The sequence below is a fragment of the Abramis brama genome, assembly GCF_963993115.1.
Source record: "Abramis brama genome assembly, chromosome: 14".
Classification (NCBI taxonomy): domain Eukaryota; kingdom Metazoa; phylum Chordata; class Actinopteri; order Cypriniformes; family Leuciscidae; genus Abramis; species Abramis brama.
Window position 1 is genome coordinate 36,911,825 of NC_139976.1, and position 14,347 is coordinate 36,926,171.

General features: G+C 37.0%; 1 protein-coding gene across 2 annotated transcripts in view; it reads right to left on the minus strand.

Annotated features, from left to right (window-relative positions):
- Positions 1-971: 971 nt before the first annotated feature.
- slc39a11 (solute carrier family 39, member 11) overlaps positions 972-14,347 on the minus strand; it is a 150,812-nt gene continuing 137,436 nt past the window's right edge. For both annotated transcript variants that reach the window (XM_084136058.1, XM_084136057.1), the window contains exons 8-10: positions 3,502-3,600; positions 2,551-2,709; positions 972-1,716 (exon numbers count right to left, since the gene is read on the minus strand). In XM_084136058.1, coding sequence (XP_083992184.1) covers positions 1,638-1,716; positions 2,551-2,709; positions 3,502-3,600 — 337 coding nt within the window. In that variant the 3' untranslated portion in view covers positions 972-1,637. The remainder of the gene's footprint in view (positions 1,717-2,550; positions 2,710-3,501; positions 3,601-14,347) is intronic.

Sequence of the window (14,347 nt, forward strand, 5' to 3'; positions counted from 1 at the left end):
TGCATTATAAAACTTACACCAAGAAACAGACTTTGCATAAATACACTCGTGTTGTGGATGAACCACTTCGCAAGAGGAAACCACACGATCAACCGCTGGACTTCAAGAGGGAAACACTGGCTTTCCTCAGATTCTCTTCATACTTAATATGCTGTTTTCACTAAAACACTTACTTTTTCATCGCCTCTTTCCATGAATAAAAAAATGGATCTGAAGTAATTAACCATGCAGAAAATGTTGAAATGTCAAACCTCAGCAGTTAAAACGACAAATTATATGTGCAGTTTTCATTTTCAATGGAGGCTGCAATTATTTACAAACTTGTTACCAACTTTTGGGACTGATTTGTGTGATTTTATCTTGCATTTTATAGCAATTGATGTTAAAATAAAGACAAACTTATTTTTAAAAAGAAAGAAAAAACAACAATCTGTCATCATTAGAGGATAGTTTGCGAGAAAATATTGGTTATATAATATATTAGCAACCAATAAAGCAATATTTTCTTTCAAACTATCCTCTAATGATGACAGATTGTTTTTTATTTCTTTTTAAAAATAAGTTTATATTACATTTTATAATTATACATTTATATTATAAGTTTATAATAATGTTAACAAATATTATTCATTTTAATTTATGGGCAATATAAATGTATACATTATAATGTTCTTAGTTAACAGGGTTAAATTATTAAATTGAGTTGTTAGATACAGTCCATGCAATCCATGCATTTGAAAATGTATGTTTGATAATAGTTTATCTTAAATGCAGCTATTACTCTTTTTAGAGCTTTTCGTTCTGCCTTTTATGAAAGATGACATGATGAAAAACCATGTGCACATATATACAATATAAACAGAAGGAACCAGCTCAATAGGGCTGACATCTACATTAAACCTCATGATATTAAAATGACATGGCAGATGCAAACTACAATCTGTGCCAGAAAGTGAACAAAACAACAGGAAAAAAGGGGAATTAGACAATCAGTTTATTACTCTTTTCTCCTTATTTAAGCAATCAAATGAAAATATTCAATGTATTTCACACAGTGTAGAACAAATGAAAAAAAATAAAAATAATTTTACATCTTCATTCACACGTGTTGCATATTACCTTACATATAATGTTGCATATAATGTGTAATTATCAGCAATTGAAAAGAAAATGTCGTAAAATAAAAACCTTATTTAATTTCATAACTTGAAAGTGACTGGCTGACTGGAAAGACTAGCTAAAAAACAATGCATTACTCAAGAAGGTTATGAACAGAGTTATCATTGCGTTTCATTCAAATGAGTGCACATCGATACTGAGAACATACGGTCCATATATTAATGATGGGAAGCTCTCATGTACACAGAAATACACACACACACACACACCTGAGCAACCCCTTAAGTCATTCATTCAAGTTTTAATCATTATTCAAGTTTTTGCAATTCATTTTTTTTTTGCCGTCTAAACAAATGTGGTCCGCGAGTCATTCATAAAACAAATAAAAATTACATAAAATACGTAGAAAAATATTCCATTGAATAGTAAACCTACAGTAAACACCAGGAAAAGGCTGCTTTGGTCACTTTATTTCAGTGCAGTCGGGTGACATTCAAAGTTTCGACCAATGAAAAGGCTCAGCCAAGGCCCACATCCAATGACATCATCACGACGAAGCCAAGAATGGATGTCCACGAGGCCAGCTTACCGTTCCCACTGTAAGAGAAACACACACACACACACAATTATAATTACATTATATATGTAAGCATACTGTATTATTTTTTCACAAAAAAATAAAAAATAAAAAGTAGACTAAAAAAAAAAGGGCATTCAGTAAGTCTGTGTGCAGAGCTATCAAAATAAAAGTCCCGCTTCAGAATCTTATTGGCTAAACAGAAAAAGTCAATGTCAATAATAAAAAATGGCAAATGTCCACTGATATCAAAGCTTCTTTAAAGGTGCATTGTGTAATATTTAGGATGATCTGTTGACAGAAATGCAATATCATATACATAACTATGTTTTCAGTGGTGTATAAAGACCTTACATAATGAACCGTAATGTATTTATCACCTTAGAAAGAGCCATTTCTGTCTACAGTACACACACCGCCGGTCCCCTTACATTGAAATGTGCCGACATGTTTCTACGGTGACCCTAAAGGGACAACCCACTTACAAAGAAGCGAGCTAAAGTCAGCGAATAAAACACTGACACAATGATGAACAAGTAACAGTAATATTCACAATAACATCGTTTTACTGAATAATCAAGTAAACCTAATTTCTTAATTTATCTTTGTAAAGAAACCTCATTGCTTAACTGGCTCTTCTCTGCTGTCTCAGACGACGACATCACTTCCTGTCGGCCACCATAACGTCTGTTGGTTGCAATTCGTAACCTCACCACTAGATGCTGCTAAAAATTGCACACTGCACCTTTAAGGCTTTTTTTAGAGGCCGTTTTTTAATTATTTTTAATTCATTATTATTATATGAACATCTGCAGACCTTCTCTTCCAGTAAACACTTTTACTGTGGTACTCGCCTGACTTGAGCTTCAGGAATGATGTCATCCACCACCACATACACCATGGCTCCTGCAGCGAAGGCGAGAGCGTAGGGTAGCAACGGCTCCGCCATCACCACGGCAACGGCCCCTAACAACCCCGCCACAGGCTCCACCATCCCACTCAGCTGCCCGTACCTGAGACACAGAGATCGAACCGTTACAGGGGATACAATCTCTCAGACATCACTGAGAGAGCTGAGGATATATTAGGAATACATTAAGACTAGTAGACCTTAATAAATGTTTGTGACTGTGGCATTGTGTCAAAACTAAGAGAGCTGCAGCTTCCTTCTAAGACAGCATCCTAACTAGTGGCCAACCAACATATCGCCAGTTCAGATATATTAGCTGACATTTGGAGTTTTTTTTTAATTATTTTTAAGTTCGGCTGATAAGTGCCAGTTAGGCCTTGTTATTAATTTTATTTTGTTCTGTTTGGCCAATAAGTGTCAGTTTGACTTTTTTTCATTTTAATTTTTTCAAATATATTTTTTTCTGTTTTTTTCCTTTTTTTTTCTTTCTTTTTTTTCTGTTTGGCCGATAAGTGTCAGTTTGGCCTTTTTGAAGTTTAATTTTCTTTTTTTTAATGTTTTTTTCAGTTTGACTGATAAGTGTCAGTTAAGCCTTTTTAATATATATATTTTTTTTTAAATAATGTAATTCTGTTTGGATGATAAGTGTGAGTTTGGCCTTTTTCAATTAAAACTTTTTTTTTTGCTGTTTGGCCGATAAGTGTGAGTTTGGCCTTTGTATTCTGGTATGGTGTTTTCTGCAAACGTTGGTCCAAATGAAGGCATCTAAATAGTTTGGAGCAGCCTTTGCATTGAAAGTGTAATAATGCATGCCGTGACGCCTCAATACTCCGTCCAGGTAACGTTCGGCAGCTCACTTGGTTTTGGATGTGAACGTGCATTTGTCTTGACTCACCAAAAGGATCTCCATGTGGACACCCCAGAACCCCGCAACGGGAGACTCACTGCGAGGCCTTCTGGGAAATTCTGAATGCCAATGCCAATAGCCAGATTTCTGAAAGAAACAGACATTATCACTACATCAGTGCTCAACAGATCTGGTGTTGCATTGCAGCAAACTGTTCCAAGTGGTTCTGACACTCTGTAACTTCTCAACTCTCTTAACTTCACACATTATCTCAGCGAGAGGTTTCACAGCGAAGAGTGTGCCAGGGTTGAGACTCGACTGTTGACGAAAGCTCTCCGCTTCAGTCAGATCAAGGCTTTCTGAAGAGCAACATATGGGTGTGCCGTACCACAAGAACTCCAGAAAAAACGGGTTATGGATGGGGCATGAACTACGTCTGGAATCACACTGTTGTGTTTGGATAATCCTTTATGAAACTTTCTCGCTAACCGCGAGACAAGCCTTTTAGGTTTCATCTGAATTAATACATTTAAAAATGCTGTTTTCATTTCAAAATGCTCTTTGTCCTCACTAGTGTTTTCCAAAATGAAATATCAGAATGCTTAAATCATCTCACTGCACATGCATAACATGTAAAAACCTGTCAGCTAACTCTCATTAGGGTGTTAGTAGACTGCTAGGTTAGGGTTAGTTGAATAAGTTGACATGTAGTTGCAAAGTTACTTATAGTCATTAGAGTCTGTTGGGGAGCATCATCATAAAGTGTTAGTTGTTTACCTCAAGTTGTTTCAAACCTGTATGCATTTCTTTCTTCTGCTGAACAAAAAAGAAGATATTTTGAAGAATGTCAGTAACCAGACAGTTGATGGACCCCACTGACTTCCATAGTAGAAATAAATAAATAAATAATACTATGGAAGTCAATGGAGTCCATCAACTGGCTGGATTACCGACATTCTTCAAAATATCTTATTTTGTGTTCAGCATTCATACAGAAATTCATACAGGTTGGAAACAACTTGAGGGTGAGTAGATTATGACAGAATTCTCATTTTGAAGTGAACTAATCCTTTAAGCAGACGGTCTAGAGGTCGACCGATTGATCGGTTTTGCTAATTAATCGCACCGATAACCGATTGCTGGAACAATCAGTTATTGGCAAAAATCCATATCGATCATTTTTCTGGGTTGGGTCTGTTACTGGAGCGGCTGAGAAGAGTCTTCTGTGATTATACAGTACGAGAGTGCCCTCTAGAGGCGAAATAAAGCCATCACTGACGCCTCGTGGAGTTTGTTTTGACACGTGAGGCTGAGAGAGGGACACCTCAGATGCGGAATTACACTACAGTACATGCTTTCATACCATTATATAGTAATTCATTTGTTGAGTAGATAGCCCCTTTCACACATCGCGTTGATCCCGGGAAATTGCCGTAAAATTGCTAGAGTGCCTTCTGTGTGAACACAAACACATCCCGGGAGTGATGCCGGGATCGATCCCGGGATGGGGACCTAGTAACATTGCCGGGATCAGTCCCGGAACACGCTCTGTGTGAACAAAAGCCGTAATGTGTGTGTCGTAGTGATGACGCTGAAGCTGAGATTGTTCGCCAGCTAGTGAAACTGTACGTGATGCGCTAGTTTATGATCGAATCAGAAAAAAATATGCACAAGTGTGGTTTCGCGAGAGAGAAATTGCAGCTCATAAGCAAACTTAAGATATTACTGAGATATTACGTCACATCGATGTCATGTGTCTTTACGGGATCTTTACGGGATGTGTGTGAACGCACGGCAGTGTGTTAAAATCACTGGCAGTGTGAATGAACCAAAATCTAACGATCCCGGGACTAGACATGTGCCGGTATTCGGTAATGCGATAAATCGCGGTAATGAATATGCACGATATTGTTATCGCGGGCACTTCAAAATACCGTGAAAAATAATAGATCCGAATTTAGATTTTTAGAATGCGCATTATAGCTTATTTTCCATCAACCGCTTAAACAAACACTGCGTATATGCTGCGCGAAACACGTGCGCACGCTGATGTAAACAATCGCCACGTGTATAAGCATGCGGCCGGTGCGCACTTCTAGTCTAATGTAAACAGTCCTCACATGGAAAGGCAGCATGGTGGAAGGAGGAACGCCGCCGCCGATCTATCCGGATCCATCCCGCTTCTAAAAGCAGAGCTGCCAACTCGACGCATTCAGCGCGAGACTCTTCACACGCTCACGCCACACATCCGTTTTCTCACGCAGAGAAAAATCGCGGAGCAAAGAGGACACGAAGACCGTCAAACAAGACAGAGCAGGTTACTTTTGATATGAAATAGGAGAACAATTGTCACAGAACGTTACATTTAAACCATTTAATGACCAGCAGCATGTTAGATGACTAAAACAAATAGATAAAGAGGAGTATTTTGCTGAATATGTGCACTGCACTTTTTTACATATTTATTATATTTTTACTTTTGTCATTACATAATTGTTATTATAATGAAAACCACATTATATTTGATTTAATTAGTTATTTGTAACCTTTAATAATACCAGCTGATAGGGCTCTATATGGTTACATAGCATTATGTGAGATTTTTTTTTTCATGAAAAAAACAAACATGTGGGCTATCTACTGTAGCCTTCCTAATATTTATCCAAAATTAGTCAATATTGAATCAAGATTTAAATCAAATCCCAAGTATTGAATTGAAATCATTAAATTTGTGTTAAGCAATACAAACAGTAGCCTACCAGTCATTGTACCATGTAATCATTGTAACATGTTGTCACTAAACTTAATAAAATTCAGTTTAGTTACCAAATGTTTTGACAATCACAATTACACCTTGTGATGCAAGTTTTATTTATTTTTTTACATCCCCCCCAATCCATCTGTTTCTCATGTGCGATTAAAATATCGTGATAATACCGTATACCGTGATAAAAGCTCACTCAATTAATCGCAGCATGAAAATGTGATACCGGCACATGCCTACCCGGGACACATTATCCGTATATTTTCCGGAATGTGAAAAGGGCTGATGATGCATTAGTGGAATTCGTAAAATTTTTGCTAAATTTATCCCTGACCCCGCCCCTAAAACCTACACATCACTGGGGTTTAGACAAATCGTACGAATTCACCACCTTTAACTCACTCGTACGAATTCGTAAAATGTTTGCTAAATCATACATATTTTACGAGTTGCCCAATTCGTACGAATTCGTACGAATGACCTATCCCAGACCCCGCCCCTAAACCTACACATCACTGCGGTTTAGACAAATCATATGAATTAGCCACCTCGTACGAATTCGTACAAATTGGTCGTGAGATAGCTTAAAAAAAAAAAAAAATCCTGTCATTATTTACTTTGTGTCCCTCCAAATCCATTTTTTTTTTTGGTTTACGAGGAGGCTAATTCGTACGAATTCATACAACCTCACTTGTACGAATTCGTAAGATTTTTGCTAAATCGTACATATTTTACGAGTTGCCCAATAAGCCCCATAAGAATGACCTATCCCAGGCCCCACCCCTAAACCTACACATCACTGGGGTTTAGACAAATCGTACGAATTCGTACAAATTGGTCGTGAGATAGCGTTGAAGAAAAAACCCCAAAATCCTGTCATTATTTACTTTGTGTCCCTCCAAATCCATTTTTCTCTCCAGCTTGCATGGATCGCACACAAACTTAAACATTATTTTCATTTGGTCGTGAGATAGCGTTGAACGACCTTAACACCATGATTGAGCTACAACAAAACGAGGATGCATTAACATACAAGGAGAATATTGTGTCCTAACCAGATTAATGTAGACGGTGCGCATGCGAGTGTGAACGGGCATTTACTCTAAACGTGCGTGTTAGATCAACACTTCATTAGCGGTAAGCGCTGGAGGATGATTAGGATTCTCTCTGGAGAGTTGTGTGAAGTCAGTGGGAGTGTTTCTCTGAGGGTGGTCTGATAAGCAGCTCTGTTTGTTTGGCCTAGACTTCTCCACGTCGTAATGGAAGTTCCCGGAACCGAAGCAAGAAAAGCTGCTCTGTTTTGAGTTCCCCTCTTCACCAGCTTTCACTCTTTCACTGCCTTCTTCCATCTCTCCTGCTGGCACGGGCTCAAGGTTCGGCCCCAGAGAAGTCAGATTAATGACAGCTAGTCACGGAAAGGCTTACAGCACCCGTATGATGAAGGAGAGTTTGAGGGAGACAGAACGCAAGTCAAAGACCCAACAGAACAGATTGCTGATTCAAACGAAGAACATTCTGGCTGTACTTTTCAACATCATGCACTTGAGGACTAGGACAGTCAAGCTACAAAATGACAGTGTGTTATTAAACTGGTCCAAATGCTCTTCTTCCAAGTTTAATGCTTGAAATTTTGGTCTGTTCCTCCAACACAATCTCATAGCAATTCATAACTATTTTACATTTTGCCAATTCATATGAATTTGTATATGACCTGCTTACGTCCCAGTGATGGTTAGTTTAAGGGTGGACCTTTATGAGTTTTTCTATGATGTTAGAGATTTTGAGGAAGACAAAACGCAAGTGAAAGACAGAAGAGAATGGATTCAAAATGCTGATCCAAACTCGTGTCTTTATTCCTTCCATGCAACACAAAATGTGATTTTATATATATATATATATATATATATTTGTATATATATATATATATATATATATATAAATTAGTGCTGGGCAACGATTAATTGCGATTAATCGCATCCAAAATAAAAGTTTGTGTTTACATAATATATGTGTGTGTACTGTACATAATTATTTTGTGTATAAATACATACATATGCATGTATATATTTAATACATATTTACATGTATATACTGTACATATATATATACACACACATAATTTATATTATATATACATATTTTATATATATATATATATATATATATATATATAAAGAAAATCTTAAATATATACATGCATACGTGTGTATTTATATATACAAAAAAATTATGAACAGTACACAGACATATATTATGTAAACACAAACTTTTTTATTTTGGATGCGATTAATCGTTGCCCAGCACCGATATTATATATACTGATATATATATATACATATATACATATACACATACACATATCCCCTGGTACTTTTTGGGCGTTGGTCAAAAATGACCTATTTTTAAATTTTATTACTATTATTTAGTTTGATAATATTTTTATTTAATATGTTGTATTTGTATAGGGGATTTTATGGCACTAAATTGTATTTATGCAGTAGTTATAATCCATTTATTCACTTTTTAAGCATGGACTTGAGCATGGAAAGTGTAATTTCCAACTTAAACGGTCATAAATCTTAAATGTTTTGGAGCACAGACTTAAGTTTGATCTCTTTTTAGATATAATAAAAAATATAATAAAAAACTTTAATGCAAGCATTAACTATTCACAAATTGAAGCCTTTATTTCTTTATGAGAAATATAAGTTCAGTCAAGTATGGTAGTGCAGATTTTCATCAAACATTATGAGGTTGAATATTTTATTTAAAAATGCAATATGCATGAATGAAGATCATCTATAAGATGCATTTAGAAAATAAACAGGGTGAATTTCCATTTCATGCTGACTCTCAGAGGAAGAGAAATGAAGGGAGGATGAGACAGGAGAAGCTGTGGTGTGGCATAATGAAAGACTGAAGAAAAAGGTTTTGGAGAAGGGCGACGTGAACTCGTTCACACAGTGTGGAAACAACAGCCCTTCTCAGCGTTTCAGAAACATGTTTTCCCATCCCCAGGAATTCTCCTCTGGCATATTTCACTCCTCTGAGGCAGGTCTATTTCTGTGTGTGAAGAGTGTGTGTTCACCTCTGAGGACAGGCTTCAGTAAACCACAAGCTCTCAGCACTGAAACAGGGTGGAGATCTCACAACGCACAATGCCATTCCAACACTTCCCTTTCTTCGCTTAGTACACAAGCTTAAAAGTAAAGTAAAACGAAGCGGGATTAGTGGGATTTGTGATACAGTGTGTGTCGGTTCAGACGTCTGTATTAAAACAAACCCCCACAAAAAACAAAAAAAAACATAAAGGGAAGCATTCCAACGTTATTGCAAAAGCATGAAGAAGCCTCCATTGAGAAGGGAAGACAGTGGGTCCAGTGTCTGACCACAGAGCTCCTCTCTGGGCACAAAGGGCCTCTGGTGCCCCCCCTCGTCATGGGGGTCTGCCCTGAATGGGCATCTGTGTGTTGGGAAGAGCATGGGGATCTGGGCGAAATGAGGGAAAATCCCCAAAACCATCTGCACCAATCACTATGGCTTTCCAGTGACCTTTGACCCCAGTACCCAGCGTATACCCGCTGCTTCTCACTCGCAGAGGCACTGTGGGAAAAGTGTGCTAAAACATTTTATAACACACTCTTGACTAAACTGTCTTATCAGCTCATGTGTATATATATATATATATATATACAGTACTGGTCAAAGGTTTGGAAACATTACTATTTTTAATGTTTTTGAAAGAAGGCTCTTATGCTCATCAAGCCTGCATTTATTTGATCAAAAATACAGAAAAAAAGATAAAAAAAACAGTAATATTGTGAAACATAACATAATAGGAAATTACAGTAACAGAGATTGTTTTGGCTTTACAGCAGCTCTAGAATAAAGCTATTGTCCAGCTGAAGTTAGTTTTGATTGATTGATTGTTCTTTGTTGGATTTTTGGAAAATTACTTTAAAAAAAATAATTATTGGATTGTTACTGTAATTTCCTATTATCACTGTAAAGCTGCTTTGAAACAATTCATATTGTTAAAAGCGCTATATAAATGAAGGTGACTTGACTATTACAATTTAAAATAATGGTTTTCTATTTTAATATTTATAATGTAACTTATTTCTGTGATGCAAAGCTGAATTTTCATCCGTCATAAATCATTATTTTAAATTGTAATAATAATACAGTAATTCACAATATTACTTTTTTTTTTTGTATTTTTGATCAAATAAATGCAGGCTTGATGAACATTAGAGACTTCTTTCAAAAACATTAAAAATAGTGTTCATTAAAAAAAATGTCCTAACTTTTGACATGGTACTGTATATATATATTTATTAATTTATTATAAAATTAATAAAGCATTAAATATTCAAGAATTTAAGAAGTTTAACAAAAGATTAAAAAGTAGCAGTAAGCTCAATGTGAGATAAAACAAAAGACATTTCATTTAATATATATATATATATATACATATATATATATGTGTGTGTGTGTGTGTGTGTGTGTGTATACACACACACACACACACACATATATATATATATATATATATATATGCTTTTAGATCTTTTTTTATTATTATAATTGAACTGATAATTAAGTCATTTAAGTGTGTGCAAGGGTAGAAACTCATTATTTGTCAGATTTATTTATTATTATTATTTTGCAACTTTTAGGTTATTGCCTTATTAAGCGGTTTCCACATTAAAGCTGGATCATATAGGAGTGATATGCATATTATTAAGCTCTAAAAGATGGTTAAATGCTGACAAGATAAATGATAAAAATCTAAGTCACAGTCACATACAAGTTTTTCCTAGTGGAAGAGTGTACAATGATCCTGAACGGATGAAGCAGATAAAGAGATTCACACACACACACACACACACACTGTTCTGTAATGCAGAGAAAAAGAGGAACCTAGTTGCCTATAGCTGACATCATCTCAAAACACACACACGTACAGTATACCAAACACAAAGCTTTATTAGATATTATTTTCTTCTTGATCTTCGCTACATATTAACACAAATGTGCACTGGCGAGTTTAAGAGGGTGATCACAGTGTTTGTGCTGGCTTGTCATTTCCCATTATTTGCTTCAAAGATGGTATAGCCCAGAGCTTTGCTTACTCATAATGAAGCAGAGTTACTGTACGGGAAGGCAAGGCCATCAGGAGTGTGTTTAATATCTAGAAATAAATGTACAGTATCTATACACTAGTAGAAGAGATAATCCTCAAACACTCAAAGAAGGACCAACATCTACAAAACTGCATTTGTAAAATCCTATAATTTTGTGTGTGTGTGTGTGTGTACAAGTGTAGAACTTAATTTTAATTGAAACTTATACTTCAGCAACCCTCATTGACTATGAAATGTTTGAGGGAACATTAAGGTGAAAAAGTAAAGCTGATTCTACAGATTCATTCTATTTTATCTTTAACTTAAAGGGCTCTATCTTGCACCCAGTGCAATTGACTTTGTACAGCGACGCATGTATCATTCCTATTTTGCACCCGACGCACAGCGGACATTTCCCTGCACAGACGCACGTCTGTAAATTAAGGAATGAACTTGCGCTCCCGGGGGCGGTTCAGCGAAAAGAGGAGGCGTGTTCCGGCACAAACGTTCCCTGGTGCTATTTTGCAGTTTCAGAAAACAATCCCGCCACTGGCCAGGAGAAACCTAGTATAAAGTCAGTGGCGCGTTATTCAGATGCTATTTTATGTAGCGTGTGCACAACGCACATACACTTTGCTTCTCTCATCTACACACAGACGCAGCAGTTTTCATTTTTGCAAACCATACATAATTACAAGGAAAAATATTACCACACGAGGGAAATCATTGTTGTGGCCATGAAGATGTGGAAAAATAGGCATAAATCTAGCTTACACATTTACCCAAATTATCATACGCCTGTTTAACCGAAGCTAATTTGGGTGTGTTTCTCCATCCCCAATGTCACTTCTCTGTGTTTTACGGCCCTGATGAGAACGTCGGTCTCCTCGGCTGTGAACCACTCCTGGCGTGCGTCTGGCAAATCCGCCGTTATAATAGCAATCCGCCATGGAACAAGCGCGTCTGCTCTTAAAGGGAATATGAGATGATGCTCTGATTGGTTTATTTCATGTTACGCCCAAACCACACCTATGAGTAATGAAGCTCCTTCAGACCAACACATTTTAGATTTGCGTCGGGCGCAAGAGTCATTTATCCCGCCGGTATAATAGTAACAGCGCCTGAGATCCGCCCACAAAGTTACTTGCGTTTCGCGCTTGATACTTGCGTTTCAGATCGTTAAAATAGGGCCCACAGTCTGTAATGCAGAAACGCACAGTTTCTTCCCTCAAACTCATATTTACCAGTAATAACCCCAGCTTTGAGAACGGCAGGTGCGTCTTTGAGGCAGCCAGACAGAAAGTTGGAGTGTGTGCCATATTTTACTGGCATGTATAAACACACACCTGTGGTGTCGAGCCAAGCATGTCCTGCGAAACTGAACTGAGTTCAGTCCAAACTCTGATTAACAGCATTCGCTCACAGAACAAACATGTTTGGGGGTTTGTGCAGTTCTGAGCAGACCCAGATGGAAACTGCAGCACAGTTTTAGCACTGCTCTGAAGGGAAAATATGCAGAATTATGCACATGATGCATTCATATTGGTAATTTTATTCTTTTATAATGCGTAACTTATCAAATGCTGTCAACATGCTATTCCTTGTTGGAAAAACAGACGGAGGAACAACAAACGAATAATATAAGAGGCCAGTGAGGGTTGAATTTTACAGACGTTTCTCCAACCGCTGCCAAAGCTCAAGAAAACAAGAAAATAAAAGCGATCGAGAGAAATGTCTTTCAAAGTCCTTATCAAGTGAGGGAGATGAGAGACGGCAGAATGAAAACGCGAGAGGGAAAACAGGGCGGGGTGGAGGAAATGGAGGGATGTGGAGAAAGAGGGAGAGAGATGGATGAGAGACAGAGAGAGGGAGAACAGGGGCCCTATGTTTTTCAGATTCAAAGCACAATGTGCTCTTTGAGGACGGCAGAGAATAACATTTAGATAGAGAGCCATCAGTCCAGCCCTCTCTCTCTCTCTCTCCCTCCCTCTCTCTCTCTCTCTCTCTCCCTCCCTCTCTCTCTCCCTCTCTCTCTCTCCCTCTCTCTCTCCCCCTCTCTTTCTCTCTCTCTGTCTCTCTCCCTCTCTTTCTCTCTCTGTCTCTCTCCCTCTCCCTCTCTCTCTCTCTGTCTCTCTCTTTCTCTCTGCTTCTTCCTTCTCCTGCTTTCTTTTCTCACTACATCACATTTTGACTAAATATTTTCACAGCCTGTATATACAGTATATATTTTGAAGGATAAACTGAATTTTTACTGAATAATTTTACATACCACACTCTTAGAAGAAAAGCTTTTATATAGAACTATGTTAAATGTGCTGTAACATTTGGATTACATCTTAATCATTTGTATTTATTTACTTGTTTTTAATTCTAAACATCTTACACATTCTGCAAGGTTTGTGTAAACTTGTTATCTGTGATAATGTTTGGCACATATACTGTAAGTATCATGAGATTAAAATGGAGAAGAACAGGGGAAATGCTGATATGTTTTACCGTTTCATTGAATGTGTTAATTTGAAGATTATACTCATTAGACTCATTAGATAAGTCATTAGTGTGGGACACACAAAGAGGGTCTTTCTAAGTATGCTTGTTTTCATAATAAAAATGAATCATAAATGCAGGCTTCATTTGTTTCAGGAGGGCATGACCTACAGCTTTGTTTCATCCATAATCATATTAAATCTGATCCAAAGCCGGGGCAAGTAAGACATTGTCTATCAGCAATAATCATGAAATATAGTTGAAAACAATGACGGATTCCTTGCTTCTTTAGTTCATATCATGCAAAAATGCACGTCAAACTGCTCCAGTCCAGCTGTTTTTTTTCGCTGAAAGGAAATTTACATGAAGAGGGAATAAAATAGGGCTTACGACTCTTAGAACATGTTTAAACGCAGTAAACCTTTGACAGACTTTAAATTGTATTTAATATTTTGAATAGTTCACAAATAAATAAATACTGTAGATAAATAGATAGATAGATAGATAGATAGATAGA